General features: G+C 42.3%; 1 protein-coding gene across 1 annotated transcript; it reads left to right on the plus strand.

Annotated features, from left to right (window-relative positions):
- Positions 1–208: 208 nt before the first annotated feature.
- Positions 209–18,203, plus strand: lin52 (lin-52 DREAM MuvB core complex component). Its single transcript, XM_083791934.1, has 6 exons — positions 209–243; positions 2,416–2,490; positions 2,575–2,612; positions 3,240–3,306; positions 5,324–5,407; positions 17,587–18,203. Exons 1-6 carry the CDS (start codon positions 225–227, stop codon positions 17,640–17,642), a joined length of 339 nt encoding a protein of 112 aa, XP_083648060.1. The 5' UTR covers positions 209–224; the 3' UTR covers positions 17,643–18,203.
- The last annotated feature ends 422 nt before the right edge of the window (positions 18,204–18,625 follow it).

An 18,625-nucleotide genomic window follows, 5' to 3' on the forward strand; every position in this document is an offset into this window, starting at 1 on the left:
AAACGCAAACCATTGCGTTACAACTAAGTTAATTATCAAAGGAAGGTTCAGGCAGGCTTTATGCTGTATTTTTTGTATCATTGTATACAATACTCCAGTAAATGACTATCAATTGTTATACAATCATGCCCCCTGCCGGACACGTTTGGTAACGTCCTGACACACGTGAACCCAGAGGATGGCTGCTTCCATTGGTTGTAGTTTATCACGTGTTAATTCTGAAGATGGCGTCTCCAAATGGGGGTAAATTCTAATTCCTTACTCTGCTATGCCGTGTATAATTTCGCATTTTAACATCATTTCTGGCACAAAAACGTTAACGACTCTCATTAATTCCTCACCCGAACAAGTCAAGACGTCAGAACACACATGTTAGTGCTGTATTAATATTGTTTAGGGATGTTTTTCGGAATGTTCGCGTTGGCTAGAGCCCCACATTAGCTACAGTGTTTTGTTTATCCAATTCAATTTTCAATTCAAAGGGCTTTATTGGCATGAGAAAACATACGTTTACATTGCCAAAGCAGAAAGAACAGTACAACAATACAGCAATACAATCAAAACAAAAACAAAAATTATGTACTTTGTCAGATTCTTCAATAGATCAACTTCTATGTTCAAGATCACTCGATGCAGGTATAGTGCAGGCATATACACAATGATTAGTCTTTACGGTGGTTGTGTTCCATTTGATATCCTTCTCCTATCACAGCAACTCACAAATCTTGCTGCTGTGTTTGCACATTGTTGTACTTCGCCCAGCAGATATGGGAGTTTTTTGTCATTGGTCATGTTTTCAAAATCTCCGTGTGTGGTTGTAATCTGTGGGAAGTATGTGTCTCTGATGTCTTGGTACAATGGACAGATGGTTAGGAAGTGTAGCTCGGTTTCCACTTCACTTAGTGTGCAGTGGGTGCATAGTCTGTCTTCTCTCGGGATACAGGTCTGCCTATGACGGCCTTTCTCGATCGCGAGACTGTGCTCACTGAGTCTGTACCTAGTTAAGATTTTTCTTTGTTTTGGGTCGGTCACAGTGCTCAGGTATTCTGCCACTGTGTATTCTCTGTTTAGGGCCAGATAGCATTCTAGTTTACTCTGCTTTTGTGTTGCCACTTTCCAGTGTGTCAGATAGTTTTCCTTTTGCTGTTTTATAATTTGGTTTAGTCCAATGGGTTTTCTATCTCGTGGCTCTGTTTGTGTTTGTGCCCGGAGTTCCAGGGCCAGCTGGCTGAGGGGGCATCTCTCTAGAGTTTCACTGTGTGTGAGTGCCTTGTTATGGAGTGCATCTAGGTCACTTTCTTTTAGGTGGTTGTAGAACTTAAGTGCTCTCTTTTTTATTTTGATTATGAGTGGGTATCGTCCTAATTCTGCCCTGCATGCATTATTTGGTGTTTTTCGCTGGGTACGGAGAATGGATTTGCAGAATTCTGTGTGTAGGGTCTCGGTTTGGTGTTTATCCCATTTTTCAAGGTCATGGTTTGCTAATGGTCCCCAGATCTCGCAACCATAGAGGGAAATTGGTTCTATTGGTTATCCACTACTAGTAGTACACTGGGAAGCAACACAGCACAGGGCACACACTGATCCACTAGAACAGTGAAACAAACTGATGTTATTGTTGTTTTTATTTATAGTATTGCAAAGGTTAAAGGGTTACAACTTAAATATAGATTGTTTTTACACACTTTATTAGAACAACTGGACCGCATAGTCGCATACTGTTACTGTATTGCGAAATGTTTTTTTCTTTCTTCCGTAGTTGACGCTGTGCATAGTGACGTAATGGCGACAGCGTACGCATTGGCAACATTGTTTCATTTGTTGTTTCTGCAGTAGAATAGAAATGTAATACAACCTTTTACAATGAAATGAATATGACATTATTAAGAAAGACTGCTGTCTGATACCACCTACACCAGTACAATCTGCTAAGATTGCGCTCATGCACTGTTGTGTTGCTGTTGTATTATGAGTTGACCTAATATTACCAAGATCAAAATAAATGCAAAATCATATATTTATTTGAATATTATATTATTGATTACACAATCATTTCATTTTACAGTATATCTATATCATTTTATTATATCAATACATTATTCACATCTATCTGATTAGAAAATAAACTGAAATATATGGCAAATGGTGCTAAATAATGCTCTACTCTACTCCGATAGTTGTTCCAAGGCTAAATTATTAGTCATACGTTGTAGTTCAATAGTGTTTAATATCATCACTGTCACAGTGTTTCATTCCAGCTGAGATTAGCGGACGGCCCTCAAAACATTTTGTCCCAGGGACCCCAGAAGCAAAGATACATATGAATTCAAAGATTTGCACAAATGTATTTCTTTTCTCCAAGTTATGATAATTTGGATAATATTGGACGTTCACAACATTTTGTGTGTGCGCTAGGTGATGACTTTGAGTCTTCTCTGCTGAGCTTTGAGAAGCTAGATCGAGCATCACCTGATCTATGGCCAGAACAATGTAAGTTTGATCCTCTACTTTTCCCATCCATGTTGAGCGATTGGTCCATTTCAATGTGTCTTAATCCTGTGTTCTCTCACACAGTGCCTGGAGTTGCAGAATTCGCTGCATCTTGTAAAAATGTAAGTTTATTATACAATTTACAATTTAGGCATTTAGCAGACGCTCTTAATCCAGAGCGACTTACAATAATCAAGAACAAAAGCATGGGAATACATCACAAAAGCATTTATCATAAAACATGCGTAAGCTAAGAAAGTAACAGTGGAATATCTATATTATGAGACTATACATATAAACTATATATATATACTACTATGCTATACATATGTACTATGGCGTGCTATGACTATATACAATGCAATTATAGTGCCGTCTACATAACATGCTATAAGTCTGTATCAGATGCTATCTAAGTCTACAGAAATGCTATCTAAGGGGGTAGGGTAAGTGCTATGGGCCATGATGGAGTCTAAAAAGGTGGGTTTTCAGACTACGGCGGAAGATTGGGAGTCATGCTGCAGTTCTGACTGCAATGGGAAGTGCATTCCACATTATAATGTAAATAACGCTTGAGTTAAGACCACGTTTAACTAATATATTGTATTATTTTATAAATGAATGCTTTGTTGTAATATTATCCAAGATGTGATTGTGGAGACAATTTAGGTTACTATTATATCTCTAAATAAAAGTCTCCCTGGCTGCATTGTCACATTTACACATTTTCTTCTTTTTTAACATCACAGCCAATCAGTAGTTCTCCCCCTAAGTGGATGGCAGAGCTGGAGAGTGAGGACATTGAAATGCTCAAAGGTAAAAACACCTGTTTGATCACAGCCTATTTTATATTATTATATTTTCCCCATAGAGATTTCCAAAAATATTTATATCAATTATTTTAAGCCTAGAATCAAGCCATCCAGGATCCTGGTGAATCATAACCATAAAAAATTAGAAAGAGGCAAACATTTTGGAATAATAGCTGATCTACAAGATGTGAGGCGTTGTGAGCAGCTATATTCACAATATTTATCTGTGGAGGCTAAACTAAATTAAATACCTCGGCTCATACAATCCAAGTGCTTAACAGGGTGGGGTACCAAGTAAAATATTTGGGGCGTCACAAACTGAAATGGTTGAGAATCACTGAGGTAGGACATCAGGGTCTACATTTCTAAATGGATGATTAGATGACTTGATGTGCTGCTATTAGATGTGCTAGTTATATGGTTATATTATAACGTACTCTACATTACAATACAGATTGGATAAATTAGCATTTCTTTATTAAAATGTGTCCCACATTGTAGCTTTAATATTTTAGATTAATTGAATAATAATCTCTATAACCTATGTAAAAGAAAAAACATTCCCTTACGTGCACAATGAAGCGGATAAACAAGTAGCATTGCAGTATAATGCACGCGCCTCGCGCACGCACATTTTGCAGCAGAAAAGTGGCTTTTACTTTCCCTTTCCACACGCATGAGCAAACTGACACAGGCAATTAACCAGGATAAGGCGCCGATTAGGGCTGTCGCAATTATCGCATTTATCGCATATCGCGCTATTACAAGTTGAAACCGCAAGGGGGCAGAAAAACCGCACAGGCGCAATAAACCGCAGGATCCCTGACAGTGGGCCGATGGACGCCCTGCAGCGGCCATCGCAGACGCAGCGAACGCAGCGAACGTGGAGCCAACACTCTTGGTTAGAGACCTCTGCTGGGATCAATGAGCGATGCTCCTGCGCTGATTGTGCCCAATCAGTGCAAGAGCAACAGTGCAAGAGAGTTGGAGCAGAAACCAAACTCACTCGCTATCTACAGAAGGAATTATTTACCAATGATGATCCTCGTCTGGTGGCGTGAAAACCAGGCTAGATTCCTTCAACTTTCTAAAATTGCATGCAACATGTGTAGGGCTGTAGGCTATTGTGCTATAAGTGCACCATCCGAGAGTTTTCCGTGAAGCGGGGAATATCGTTACTGTTCTGTTTGCTGCTTGTTATTAGGCTGATATAGTTGCTCCGTGAGTTTGGAAGTAAAGAAGAGTTGTGTTAAGCTGTATCATTCATGGTCTGCTGATTCACAAGCTCTTCTTTACTTCCAAACTCACGGAGCAATTATCATAATAACAAGCAGCAAACAGAACAATTATCAATTTGTGTTCTTCTCTGAAGCTGTTGCGGGTTATATAGGCAGTTGATGGTGTGTTCCATTTTCATTACTGCTTTCGGTTTTACACCATTCATTTCAATATATTAAATTAATATATTAAATTAATGAAGACCAGGACTAATTGAAGATTAATTTTAAATAAACATTGTCGTCTCTGCCATTTATAAAGCAACATAGTAAAGTAAAGCTTAGTGTAACTTTCGTTTATTAATAATGTATTTTTTCATTCATTTTAAACTTTAAAGGGGGCTTGAGAACTATATCGCACAGTATCGCATATCGCGCTTCTGAGCCAATTGATCGCACCGCGGTTTAAATGATGTAACCGCGACAGCCCTAGCGCCGATACTGTGATACAGCATATTTATTAGGCCTAGTAGTAACAGAAATCTAAATTATTATTTTCCCCCTCCTGTCTGAGGGGGGGCTGTGCCTGGGGGGAGGGGGTGCGCCATCACCCCTACTTCCCTTAGCCATGACCGCAGCACTGATTAACTACACCTGGCCTACAGGGCACCGCTCCATCGATTCGTCTATACCTTGAAGTAGCCATTGTGTTAGCCATTGTGTTATGGCATCTAGTCATGTTGTATGTTATATTATTTCATGTTGGAATCTTCAGTGATTATGTTCTGGCCTGTCATCCTACAGAGCTGGGCAGTCTGACTACAGCCAACCTGATGGAGAAGGTCAAAGGACTCCAGAACCTGGCCTACCAGCTTGGACTAGAGGAGTGTAAGAATTTTAATAACATACATTACTTGGCTCAGTGTGCGCTATCTATAAAGTTGTGATTAGGTGCTGTATGTAAAGGCACTGTGTCAGCAGAATTATTCTCTGTTCTCTGAGTCGAGGTGTCACAGCTAGCATCCCTAAGCCTAATTTATACATTGTTGTACGACTGTACAGCACCATTGTGCAATGAAGTATAAATTGATCAATTTAGTGTCTGGCTATGTTAGTATTGCACTTCACCACTAGATGGTGCTGCTTGTCCTAACAAGCTTCTTTCTCTATAGACATGTACGAGTTTTCACTGTAACAAATTTCCACTTGAACACCATGTACAGTAGTTCCAAATATGGCTTTGTGTTGTTTATTTGTCCGAAGACAGATTGGGATCTTATTTTCCAAGCTAACTGTGCACACTGCATTGCTGTGAAACAACATTAATGAGACGGATAAAATGGAAACCTTATAGATATTCGACCGTCTGGTTAAAATAGAAAATAGGACCAGAAGGAGGAGGATAAAATAAGTATTCATGCATTTTGATGGATGCAAAATCTAGTTTTTAATCTGTTTCCTAGTGCCTCAATTGTCATAATCCTTGTGGAGTATGGATTAGAGAGTTATGGATAAGTGCTCATATTTTCCTAAGAGAAAAATGGGTACTTAGTCTGCCAATGAAAAAGCAAGAGCAACAATGCTGAATATAGATCCCTCTTTACTGGGATTACGTGTACGATAATAATAATGCTATGTGACACTGACGCATTCACTTAAAATGTACAGTATGGACGTCAGCACTGTCATAGATACAGCCCACTGAACATACTGTAGGTGCTTCCTTGCATTTGCCCCTGACTCATTCTACAATTAATTTCAAATTAAAATGCATTTGTATTTTACACAAATCAGAAGTTCATTTATTTATTTATTTAGCAGGCAAAAAATGACTACATTACACACCGCATGAAGCCTTGAATGGATTAGTTTTTAGTTTTTGACGCATTCCTAAGCCAATAATTTGATGTGGTGTCACTGGTGTGTACTTGATAGAAAATAAGTAATTTTTGGGCCGTGAACTACTCCTTTAACAACTATAGCCTACTGTGATATAAATGTGCCATATTTAGACACATACGCATACATTTAATCTGCAGTCGTGTGTTACCGTACATATTTGTACAGTGTGTTGGCCTTTGCTCCACCCATTTACTGCTGTGGTTGTATAGAACCTAAATGGACCCCCTAAGTAACTAACACGTCTCTAAGAGTTTACAAAATGGTCCATTTGGTTCCATTTGTACACTCTCAAAGTTACCTTGACACTCAGGATGTTACAGTGTAGATTGGTGTCCCAGAGGAGGGAAAAGAAAGAAAGAGAAAAAAAATCATGAGATCTGGGTGTTTCTCCCATCTTGATCTAGGACTTCATCTGGCCAGTATATGACGTCAGTCATCTATGACATATGTTAAATATTTCTAAAGTTATGTAAGATATATTTGATTTAAAAGAAAACAAATCATGTTAGTACTTCTTTGGCCTACTGGCAGCATTAGGACATTAGGCGCTGATCCAGGGGTTTGAGATTAGCTCTGGAAATACACAAGAACACTCATAGACTAACCCTCCTATATAGCCTCTTGCAGAGCCATGCCATTAAAAACAAGTATCACATGGGGGTCCCTTCCCAATGGCCTATCAAACTGGGGGTCCTTGAAATACAAATCACACCCGTGTGAAGTGAGGTCTAACTCATGTTGAATAGGTGATGTAATGGTCGGTGATGTAAAACAAACCGTGACAAAACAAACATTATATTCTCTTTATTGTTAATGGCATTTAATGTTGGTGTTAGGGACAAGATGACATAAATCTTCCCTTCATTGTCAATGGCGTTTTTAAAACAAACATTGAATTAAAAACAAACTAAACTAAAATTAAACCTGTATATAGGAGGGGCTGGCGCCCCTCAAAAAATAGAATTACTGGTATGGAGAGGTGGAGAGGCCTTTACCGTGCACATTGCTTTTAAAATAAATCTGTAAACACCAGATGATTAAAGTAGACTCCTCCAGGAGCAGATTACTTCAACTGTAATTTGTCAATGGCGGATGCAAATTGGGGCATATATAAACCTTTTAATTATTTAAGCAAAGCAGCTGATTTTAGGTGAGGGAGGTATGTGTTTGCTGCAGTGGCCTGTTGCAAGAAATACTCGAATAACTTAGTAACACAGGGCTTATGAATACCCACATGAGGGTAATTGCTTATAATTTACAATTAAACAAACTGATCAGATTTCATCTCATTCAGGATGGCAATATCTTGGGAGTGATCACTCCCAAAAAGTGCTCATTTTTAACCTAAATGTAAACCATCTTATGTTCCTCTTATCAAGAGATTTCTTTTGTATTTCTTCCCAAGAAATATACAAAAAGCATAGCAAGAAAATAAATGTTCAATTCTAGGCCTATTATGCAAGCTGCTCTTATTTATTCTTCAATCTGGGTTTATCGGTGGAAACATACTTGGTTTAAAGGAAGCATCTTTTGCATGCATAGTGTGCATTTAGTTATTTTCCGAGCCTATACTGGCAACAATGTCGTTTGGTTGAGAAAGTGTCTTATCTCCCCTGCCCTCCCTAAACCCCTGAGAAGTGTGTAATCTGGCTGGTATAAAGATGTTAGCTGTCATGCAGTGAAGACCGCGGGCTTTGCAACCATGTCATGCGCCTCGGCACGCCGACCGGGACACAATGACGGTTATTATTGGTCTCGGAGCAGCACCGTAATGGGTGCCTGTTTAATGCGCTCCGGTTTAATTTTCTCCTTTTCCCGGCTGTCAGGGGAAGTCTTGTAAATCTCAGCTACTTTTTCATCATGTTTGTGCGCTCTTCAGTGGCCATAAACGAGCTGCCGCAGAGGCCCAGCGTAGTGCCGGGCAGGGGGGGGGAACAGGATTTACTGCCCCCTACCCACCCCCCAACATGTGGGCCATTAAAGAGGGGGCTGGTGAAATGGGCACAGTAACAATCAAGCAGCGAAAACTCACCCACCCCACCACCACCGTCGGGGGGGAAAGAAAGGGGACCTGGAGCAGTCATAACTAAAGGACACTCACTCTCATCTCCTACCTTCTGGAGATTGCTGATGCTTCGTGGACATAGTGAATGTGGAGGAAAAGGCTATAGAGGAAATCTAAGCATTTGGAGCATTGACCCATGTCAGGTTTCGATGGCGGCATGTGTTTATGTGGGTGGGTGTGTATAGAGAACGTGGCACACCCTCATCCCCCTTGGGAGACCCCCCCCCATCCCAATCACGGCTGTGTAACGCCAGTCCGGACTGGTCCCAGCGGGGTTTGACGCGTGCCTCTTCCTGCAGGCCCCAGCTGCTGCTCCGCCCCATGATGAATGCCCCTGTCGTGGGCCACTGAGCGCAGGCATCAGACCCCCCCTGGAGTCACTGGGGAATGCTGAGGACGCTGATAAGTGCTGTTATTGGAGGTAATTGAAAGCTGAGTGTTCCTGTGGGATCAGCTGGGAACCCTCAGGCTGGAAACACTGCTGGTAGAGAGTTAGTGGTGGTGCTCTATCATACCTGTGGGTTCAAGGCAACTGGTCCCTGTAACAGTAAAGTATTAACCTGCAGCTTACAGATTCCCTCTGTCCTAAAAGAAGGAGCTATGTCAATTAGCAATGGCTTTCCTCTCCAGACGGTAGCGATTACTTTTCAATACATGACAAACTTTGCTAATGTGTCCCCAATCTTGCTTCAGTTACAGCTTAGTGAGTGACATAACGTCCAGAGTGTGTTTTTGTGCTCCATGGGAGTTCAAGCTCCAGGGAGTTCAAGAAAGAACCCCAAACACAACTCTGGCTAGATTCTGGCCCACCTGTTGTCTTTTCCCTGGTGCCCCAGCCATGCCCGTCTACTACCATAATGCCACCTAGCCAACCCCTGGTGTGATTGGCCACGTGAAGGTGAGGCTGAAGGTCGCCCTGCCTCTGACATCGCCGAAAGAAGGCTGGTGTTCACTGCCTCCTCCTTCTCCCAGTCAACCTCAGGATCAATCTCCTGCCTATTAAGAGCGCTGTGCTACTGAATATGATTGCATTCACCGGGCTCCACTGTGCTAATGTACCTCCATCAATCCATCAGGGCGGGCTGACCGCGGGGCGGGCGGTTATGAAGTGCCTGTGCTGACAGCCGCTGAATGAGGAACAGGGGACGCCCCACCCCAACCCCCTCTCCTCACCGCTACTCTTCCTCCTCACCTCTTCTTCGCCACTGTGCTTCTTTATGGGCTCATAGTGGAGATGGATGGCAGTGTCATGGCGTTTCTCTGTGAAGGTGGCACCAGCTTCCTGCCATGCTAAGAAACTGAAACAGGAGAGAGTTGTTGGGAGTGTGTGTAAATCAGGATTCAGGTTTCAGAAGCAGCAGCAGTAAAGCTTCTCGTGACTAGATGGGCGGTGACATCATCAATCGACACAGGCAGCGAGGCGAGCAGCCTTTGCAAATCACTCTAGAAATTTCAAGAACTTTGCGCCACCTGGGATGATCGGTTGTCTCTCTCTCTCTGCTTCATTCAGGTACCGCCTTGGAGATGAATGCCAGATTCTCTTTTTTAAATGGCCACCAACTTTTTTAACGCCCTGGCCTGTCACTGTCTGTAAATTCCACAGCGTACATTTTGCAACAGAATGAGACAGGCTTTCTCCCAGCAATGCAGCAGGTTGCAGCTGTAGCTGCTGTGGCCTGCATGTCAGCTATGGTGGAACAGAGAGGGACAGGCAGAGCTGCGCACACTGACATGCAACCCCGCTTCAGCTCGGCTCGCCTGCCGCCTCCCTGAGCAGATCGGAAATGACACCTCATTTCCATAAAGGCATTAGGAATTCATTGGATTTTCTTTCCCAGCTAATCATAGCACGGGTGTAAAACCTTTTAGGCTTTTTAATGAATGAATTTTGACTGATTGCCTATTAATAAGGACACCTCTTGAACAGGCGTAGGCTGGAGAAGGGGTAGGGAGGGGCTGTTGTGTGTGTGTGTGTGTGTGTGTGTGTGTGTGTGTGTGTGTGTGTGTGTGTGTGTGTGTGTGTGTGTGGTGTGTGCGCGCTTGCGTGTGTTTGTGCGTGTGTGCACCACATGCTTGTCTGTATGTCAGCCAGGCGAGAATGCATGGGGGGGGGGGGGGTTCAGAGAAGAGGGGAGGGCCCTCTCGGTTGGGACATAAAGAGGAACCAGTGGCTCCCCTGGGAAATCACAGCCCGTGTCTGCATCTTAAATATCCCTGTGAAGTATCAATAAGTGGGTAATTGAATTTTGAACACAAACATGAGCGTCAGGTGTATGTGTAGCAAGGCGCTGGTGTCTGGGTGTGTGTGTGTGTGTGGGGGGGGGGGTGTATGTGAGTGTTTCAAAACGTGCACGCGTGTGTTGAAACACTCACATACAACCCGGCCACCCTTGTTTGTGTGTGTGTGCGTGCATGCATGTGTGCACGTGTGTCATCTCCTCTGTGCCTCCCTCCATTCCCCCGGGGGAGGAGGGTGGTGAGAATGGATGTTAAATCCATTAAATAAAGCTTACAGGCCGTAATAGCTGAGTGGCACTCGGAGATGGCTGGTGGGGGTCACATAAGTCCTCTTGACTCTTAATGAAAGTGAACCGGGGCAGTCAGGGCTCGGGTCCGGGACTCTAGTTAACCCGAGTGGTCATCTGTCTGCGGGGCTAACCATGGTCCCACCTGCTCACCAGGGGCATGCCATAGTGGAGCGAGGTGAGAGCGGAGGGCTCAGTGATGATTACTCTCATTTAATACACCAAGGAGCCTGGGGGGGGGGGGGGGGGGGGGTGAGGGGGGGGGTGACAATGACACGCGGATCACTCACTGCAAATGAGGGGATAGTAAGATGTTACACTGAAGTGTTTCCTTTGCATCTCCATTGGCCTCCCTGGAATTGCGGAATGGAAATGACTTACCAACACAGAGCAAGTGAAGGGCAAAAACATTTGAGTTACACGGTGGATTCACTGCAGAGGTTCCAGAGTTATAGACTTAAGCTCTTAGTCTAATTCTTGGGGGCAAAAACACAATATTTTAAAGGATAGCCCTGGGCCATATTTGGCTGTTTGTAGATATAGGTTAATCCCTCAGTGGAGCATTGTACCTGTACAGCAGTAATCAGACCAACATCTCCATCCAGGGGATTACTGGTGTGATGTGAGAACTGGGATGGTCCATCAGAGTGCTGGCAGACAATCCTCTGTTATCAACCCCCCATGCTGGCCATGCCACCCGCTGGTGCTCAGCCCGCCGTCTCACAATGCCTTCCCTAAGCTCTGTTTATTTACATAATGCACTTATTTGTGGCCAAATCTGGATCCATTCCAAAGGAATATGAATAGAATGAATACAATCAAACGATGTGGATTATTATTATTTTGTTTGTTTGTTATTTAGTTATAACATTTGTTTTAGATTGTCTCATTTCTGTATTTGTGTTACGGTTTGTTTCTTTGTTTTATTCAAAACACACATTACCAGCATGTGATATAAATAGAATCTCTGACCATTTAGGGCTAAATGATAATTAGATAGTAACAAATCAACAGGGCAAGGAGATGGCCCTCAGAATCCATAAGGTATCATTTAGTATGGATGGCAGCTGGAACAAGTTGCTGATTAACTTAGTGCAAAATTAGTAATTGACCTTTCTAATCAACTAAACAAATCTCTAAGTTCCTCTAATCAGTATGGATGTCTCCTGGCCAGCGACAATATTTCTCCACATCTGTTGTGTGTGTGTTTTATTATAAGTGCTTTGTGGTTATTCGTGATCACTTTCTCCACATCCTAAAGAAACCATTATAAGAACAATTATACTCTTTTTAAACCTCTAAGAAGCAATGTATCTTGCCATGAAATAGCACACCAAGGAGATAATAAATACAGATAATATACCACAGAAATTAAGTAAGTGTGTCTGCGCTTGCATTTAAAACACCTCTGTATAGTTTTTTTCACTACAGACTACAATTTCTGCATTACTGGGTTTTTGCCAGGTGCTTGAAAAGAAAAGCACTACTGAGGACCGTAAAGACGTTTTTAGTGGCGACTTTAGTCGTGACCTAGTCATGATAAAGCATCAACGTCATTTCAATGGGCGATACTTCCGCTAAAATCCTGCAACTTCTGCTGATAGTCTTTTCAGCGTAGGTCTTGCTCAGGGTGGGTGGCCTGTAAATTCGGATTGATTGGCTGTCAGTGTTTCCATTGTATCACTCTGAAAGTGATCCCAACAATATTCACCACTGTCATCATCGTTATAGTTGTCATGGTGTGAACTCTACCATCGTCTTACGTTTCTTTAACGATATATTTCTATACACATCCTAGGGAACCCAATCGACGCGTACAAAGGACGTGTGTACACGTCCTAGCGCGTCCTCAATGATATCAGGCGAGAGAAGAATATTCTGACATTTTTCCTTTTTTTATTTTTGACTGAGACTCTCAGGCACCCGTCGCTTCGCTCTACCTTCATATTATCTTACCGTTCGATTAGCTGTTAGCACGGCAGAAAGAATGCCTCGTCTCTCCTAATCCAGGGCGCTCTCCGTGGTTTTGATCTGATGGATATACTACGCGCTTCATTTCTGACTTCAACATGCCTCTCGTTCAAAATCTGAATGCTTTGGAGCTTCTAGCGATATAATAGACTTGAGACCAAGTAAAGCTATGCCATGTCTTTCTGGCACCCCAAAGCTCCTATTTTGAAGGCATCCCGGCAACGATTGTGTTATTTAATGCCATTAGGAAGGGGAAAGTCCCTCATTGTTTACTTGTTTGTTTCACACTTATGAAACTTAAAAGTATGATATGCTGTTAAAATAATCAGCTGTTTGGCCAGCTCTGTTTTCATCATGTCCTTAACCTTCAACTGGTCTGGCCCAATGTTTTCCTTTTTTTTTCTCCCCCATTTTTTAATAAGAGCAGAGCAACTTGTCATAAACCGGGCTCTGATTTGTGTTTGATAGGGTCTTTAATGTGATCATGTAAATGATACGAGTTGTCAGAGGGGGAGAACTTTAAAATCCTTAGTGTTAATGTAACTCTGAAGATTGTACAAATGCAACAAAGTTGACCATTTGGTTCCATTTGTAGAGTAAAATGAACACTGTGGATTTTCCTGTGAGGAGGCTGAACTGAACTCTAATTAAAGCCATCCCTGATCGCTGTGGTTAAAGTAGGGCTTATCAAGTGATTTAAAGAGGAGAAAAGAGAAAGACTCCGAATGTTCACGTACCCGAAAAATAGACAATCTATAAAAGCCACAACCCTTTGCCATCCCTATGATTACCTAGGAAGATAACATCAGTGCACCCATAGTTATGGGGTCATCGAAAAGGAATTGCCTCACACTCACTCTGCCTGTCTGTCCTGGGGCTCCCCCCGGTGATTTTGTTTGGCGTTATTTGAAGAGACAGCGTGCCGCAAGATGAATCCATCCCATTCCAATTAGCGTCATGTTTAAACCGATGATGGGCACCTCAAGGTCACGTGGCCCGACGCCCCGATGCGCCATTATCATTCCACGCTGGGGCAACTCATCTAAATTACATACCTACCGCCTCTGCTTTTTCATTAGCCGCCCTCCGTGGAGGAGGCGGGAGAACCGTCTCACCAGTTCAGCGCCACGCGGCAGCTCATCAGCACCAGTGTCAGGTTCAGCTTCGTCGCTGTGCTCCCAGCAGCCCCTTCTTTAACTCTGGTGGGACAAAGCAGGCCAGTTAAGATACTGATCACATCCTCCAGTAGGGTGTTATGAAATTGGACGTCTTTCTGTGCAATAGCCATTGGATATTTGTCCTTGTTGCTGCTCTGTATTTTTACAGGTTGCCAAACCTGTCAATGAACAGGATGAGTACCCTTTCATCACTTTCTATACAAATGAGTGTCTAGTAATCACTTTTACATCATGGCTGTCCTTTAAGCCAATGGAAAGAGACCTCTGAGACATTAATGGTCTCAGCTGTGAGAACAAAATAAGCTGCTTGAATGTGGAATGTTTGGAATGTTAAGGAAGCGTCATTACTACTATACTATACTAGAAAAGCCCATTAATTTTTTGGCCGATAAAGTATAGTTTTAGACCGCGACGGAGGGGCGCCGTCACCAGAGACACCACCGAGCACGCAGGTTTCTGTGTTGCGAAGTTCGCTTGAGCCGACTCAGCCACGTTCAAGTTGCAATCTGATAGGCACAGAATTGTAAATCCTCGTCCCCCAGAGTCCCACAAGTAAGGGGGAGTGGGCGTCACCATTTACTGGTACTGTGACACCGGCACCATTTTCATGCTTGCGAATGTGACACGTGCCTAAATGTGAAGCAGTTCCACGTGGGTCACAGTATGGGACGCTCGGTAAGACAATCAGAGGCATGCGGGGGCGGGTCTTTACCCAGCCATGTCGGTATCTTGACAGGTCAATATTCTTGAGTAGTTTTGTTGCTTGTCTCCATTTCATGTTCTTTTCCATGTTCAAATGAACAGATGTTGGTGTAAATTACCTCCCTGTTTGACATTGCACAAATTAACGATTTGCATTTCCAGTTCTGAAGTTCTTGTAGACTTGCAGTCTCAATGGATTTCTTGTAGAACTGAATTTGACTGATTTCAGACAGAGACTTTGAAAAGTTGTGAACTTTTAGTCCAATCATCACCAGCATAAGAGGCACTTCAAGTCATTAGTCTCTCAAATGTTCATCATAAAATAAAATAGTTTCATTCCTTGATTATGTTTGGCTGAGCCACATTCAAAGCCGTATAGATACACACGGACATAGATAGGAAGTGGAACGTCCAAAAACGTCACATCCAGTTTTAGCCCGGGGGAAAGAAAATGCTCTTCCCCATAGAGTTATAATAGTGTACGGCGTACGCTCCTTTGGATCACTTTCAGAGTGATTAGTGGGACGATATAAATATTGACAGCCAAGAGAAATCCATTAGAAGGACATCTGGAACGCAATTGTTCACTCACCCCCTCAGAAAGTTGACTTATTAAAAGATATACGAGACGATTTAGCCATGGTTCACATGGCGCTCGTCTGTCATGGCGGAACTTCAACCTGTTTTGAGCACATTTTCTATTTACAACGTTAACGTCTACATAAATGTTCACATTTTAAATATAAAGTACTCACACCAGTACCACGGAGGTTACAATTCTGCTCAGGTGGGTATAATTAGCACCCGTATCTAGCACCTTGTTGAACAAAAAGGGTTTGAATCTGATCGATGGCCATTTAATCATAGAGTTATAATGTATCAGGTAATGCAGTACACCTACTGTACTAACCGATGGGGGCGCGTCGAGTTGTGGCGCATTGTGAGCTGAGCTTGTAGATTTCTTAGTTTATGCCCCCCCAGAATATTGAAGCTGGTGTTCAAGTGGTTTATAATCAGTCAGATTAACTCTTATACTTCATTGCATGCGACCACAAGCACCACTGAGATCGGACATCTGAGACTTTCCCTCTCCAGATCTCCCTCTGTACACAAAACGTTGTGCAGACCGTGTGTAATCACCTGGTAGAGACACTCTATACTTCTATAGTCCATAGATATGATCAATTAAACTTACCGTAATATCAAAACCCAACAGCCATCAATCAATAATGTTTAAAGAACACGTAGTGAATTCAAAGTACGGTAGGTTAGAGAGAGTTTCAACAGGGAGCCATTATTGTTTGGCAATTAAAGTGCCGTCGACTCGCTATTTAATACCATGCAGGATTTACACTGCTTTAGCTCATATTCATTGACGTGTTTAAAACTGTATTTTCTGTATGTTTGAAACGAGGATAGGCTTGCGTTGTGTGTGTGTATAACTATAAACTCTCCACTTCCAAACTAATGGTGTGGTAGCCTACTTGGAATTCACTAAAACGTGTTCTATAAACATCATTGATGAATTAATGGTATTTAAAAATATATTTTTATTTTAATTATTTCTTTATTGATCATATCTATGTAAATGTATTGTGTCTCTTACCACTTATCACTCATTGTGTGGTGTGGCCATTGTGTTGTTTATTAGTTTAGTTTATTAAGGTGTTGGATCATGTCCAGCAGTCAAGGAAAACATTCCAATCGGACTCTAGCTTGTTTAATTTTCTAAAGTAGCGTTCCTTGTCGAGTGGCAACAAGTGCCTGTGATCTGGCAAGCCATACTTTTAAATTAGTAGTATTTTAAAGCATCTGCGTTTGAAAACCCAACACCACACCCCTCAGACCGTCGTGCTGATGACACAATGTTGTTGCTTTCTGGTTCATTTTAGGTGGGAAATGGACCATGCAGTTGCTCGGTCTTGATGTATTTCACATTTACAACATATAGTTTTAGTTTGACTTTCTGAATTTTCCCTTCACTAAGGGCCGATTCATACTCCTATTTTACCGCTGTTTCGGCGCTGTAGTGCCGAAATGATTTCGGCTCGTCAGAAATTTTCAGTAGCACCGAAGAGCCGACTTTAGGACGGTATCCGCCCCCCCGAACCTCAAATGACGTCAAATTGTAGGCTCTACAGCGCCGAACCGACTTTTATTCGGCTCTAAAATAGGCCAATGCCAATCCAAATAGTTTAGCAACAGGTCAAGGTTTCTTTGCTGCTAACGTGCCTATTGGACAAGGATGGGTTGGGGAGGGACTTAGTGAAGGGCTAATTAGGATGTATACTATTTTCGAAGCATTAAGCCAGTGGTTCTCAAACTTTTTGGGCTTCAGTACCCCCTTTTCCTGATCGCTGAATCCAAGTACTGACATCAAAACTCCAATATGTTGAAACAAGAATGACTCAGTCATAACTACCAGGTGCAGCAACTCTCAGTTAGCTAGACTACGGTCGTTAGTAAATGTAGTCCAGGCGCTTTTCAAGCACCTGGCAAAAAGTATATTGTTTTCTATTCATTAACAGTTGTGCTAGTCAATTCTTACTTAATTTGTTTTAAAGCTTTACAGAGCAGTACGTTTTCTCTCAAGTACCCCCTGTAGCATTTCTCAAATGGGGGTACACATACCCCCATTTGAGAAACACTGCTTTAAATCACAGGCCATGGTTTACAATGATTTGAGCTAATATTGATTTGGCAATATGATCTCTTGTTCTCCAGCCAGGGAAATGACCAGGGGGAAATTCCTGAACATCTTGGAGAGGCCAAAGAAGTGATCATGGAACAGCCGAGTTGGGATGAAAACGTGGATCTCGTCCATGCTTTTATGAACACTTGGGACAACTTCCCGACCTCCATGACAGAAGTTCAAAGACTTTCAAGAGGTGAACGAGATCAAATATTGCTCACTCGCACAGCTGATTTCTTCACCGAAGAACGCAAGGGCTGCAAACACTTTTATTCTTACTTCTGTGTACACGTTGTTGCTCTCACCTATAGAAGATAGTTGCTTTTACTATCTTTAATTTAAACTTTCACAGTAGATTGTAGATTTGCCTTGAAAGTACTGTAGGCCTATGTACCCTATTTATTGTATTCTATTTTAAACCTGATTTTTTGCAATTTGTGAGGTTATATAATAAAGTTTTAAAATGAAAGTGTTTCCGTGATGCTGAAAATGTGATTAAGTGTTTAACACAAATGTTCCACACTGCAGTTCTCAGTGGAAACGGTCTTTTCAAGACCCTTCAGCTTTTTTATTTTAATAACTTCATGCTTCTTCTTCATTATTCCACAAAGTGCATCAACTCTCTGGCTCTGCACATGCCAGCAGCAGACACCGTCATCTAAGTATAAATCAGGCTTTTGTTCCTTTAATGAGGATTGGAAGTTGGGTCCCCAACACAAAACATTGAGTAAAAAATAATATTGCTCATTGTCATCCCCGTTAATGAGAGTTGACATAATTACTACGACCGTTTATTTTCTAATTAGCACACTTCCAGCGTTGCCGCAGCTAGTGGCCGGTGCAAAAAAGGGAATCAGACAGGCATGCTGAACGGGAAACAAAAAGAAGTCCATTCGCTATAATTAGGTAAGACATGAATGCCTTGGACTGTTCTCAGCTGGAAATGAATCGCAGGGGTTCTGGTCGTTCAATCCCAACAAGTTACATTTCTACCCACAGTCCACTAATAAGCCTCTAATTGTCTGTGAGGTCACACAGACAGAGGCAGCCACTGCCTCCGTGGATGAATTC

This window comes from Protomyctophum parallelum, assembly GCF_964188405.1.
Source record: "Protomyctophum parallelum genome assembly, chromosome: 20".
NCBI classification, from domain to species: domain Eukaryota; kingdom Metazoa; phylum Chordata; class Actinopteri; order Myctophiformes; family Myctophidae; genus Protomyctophum; species Protomyctophum parallelum.

Coding starts and splice junctions, on each gene's coding strand:
- lin52 (XM_083791934.1), top strand. Junction 2,491..2,574: donor TGATCTATGGCCAGAACAAT/GTAAGTTTGATC, acceptor TCTCTCACACAG/TGCCTGGAGTTGCAGAATTC. Junction 2,613..3,239: donor TCGCTGCATCTTGTAAAAAT/GTAAGTTTATTA, acceptor TTAACATCACAG/CCAATCAGTAGTTCTCCCCC.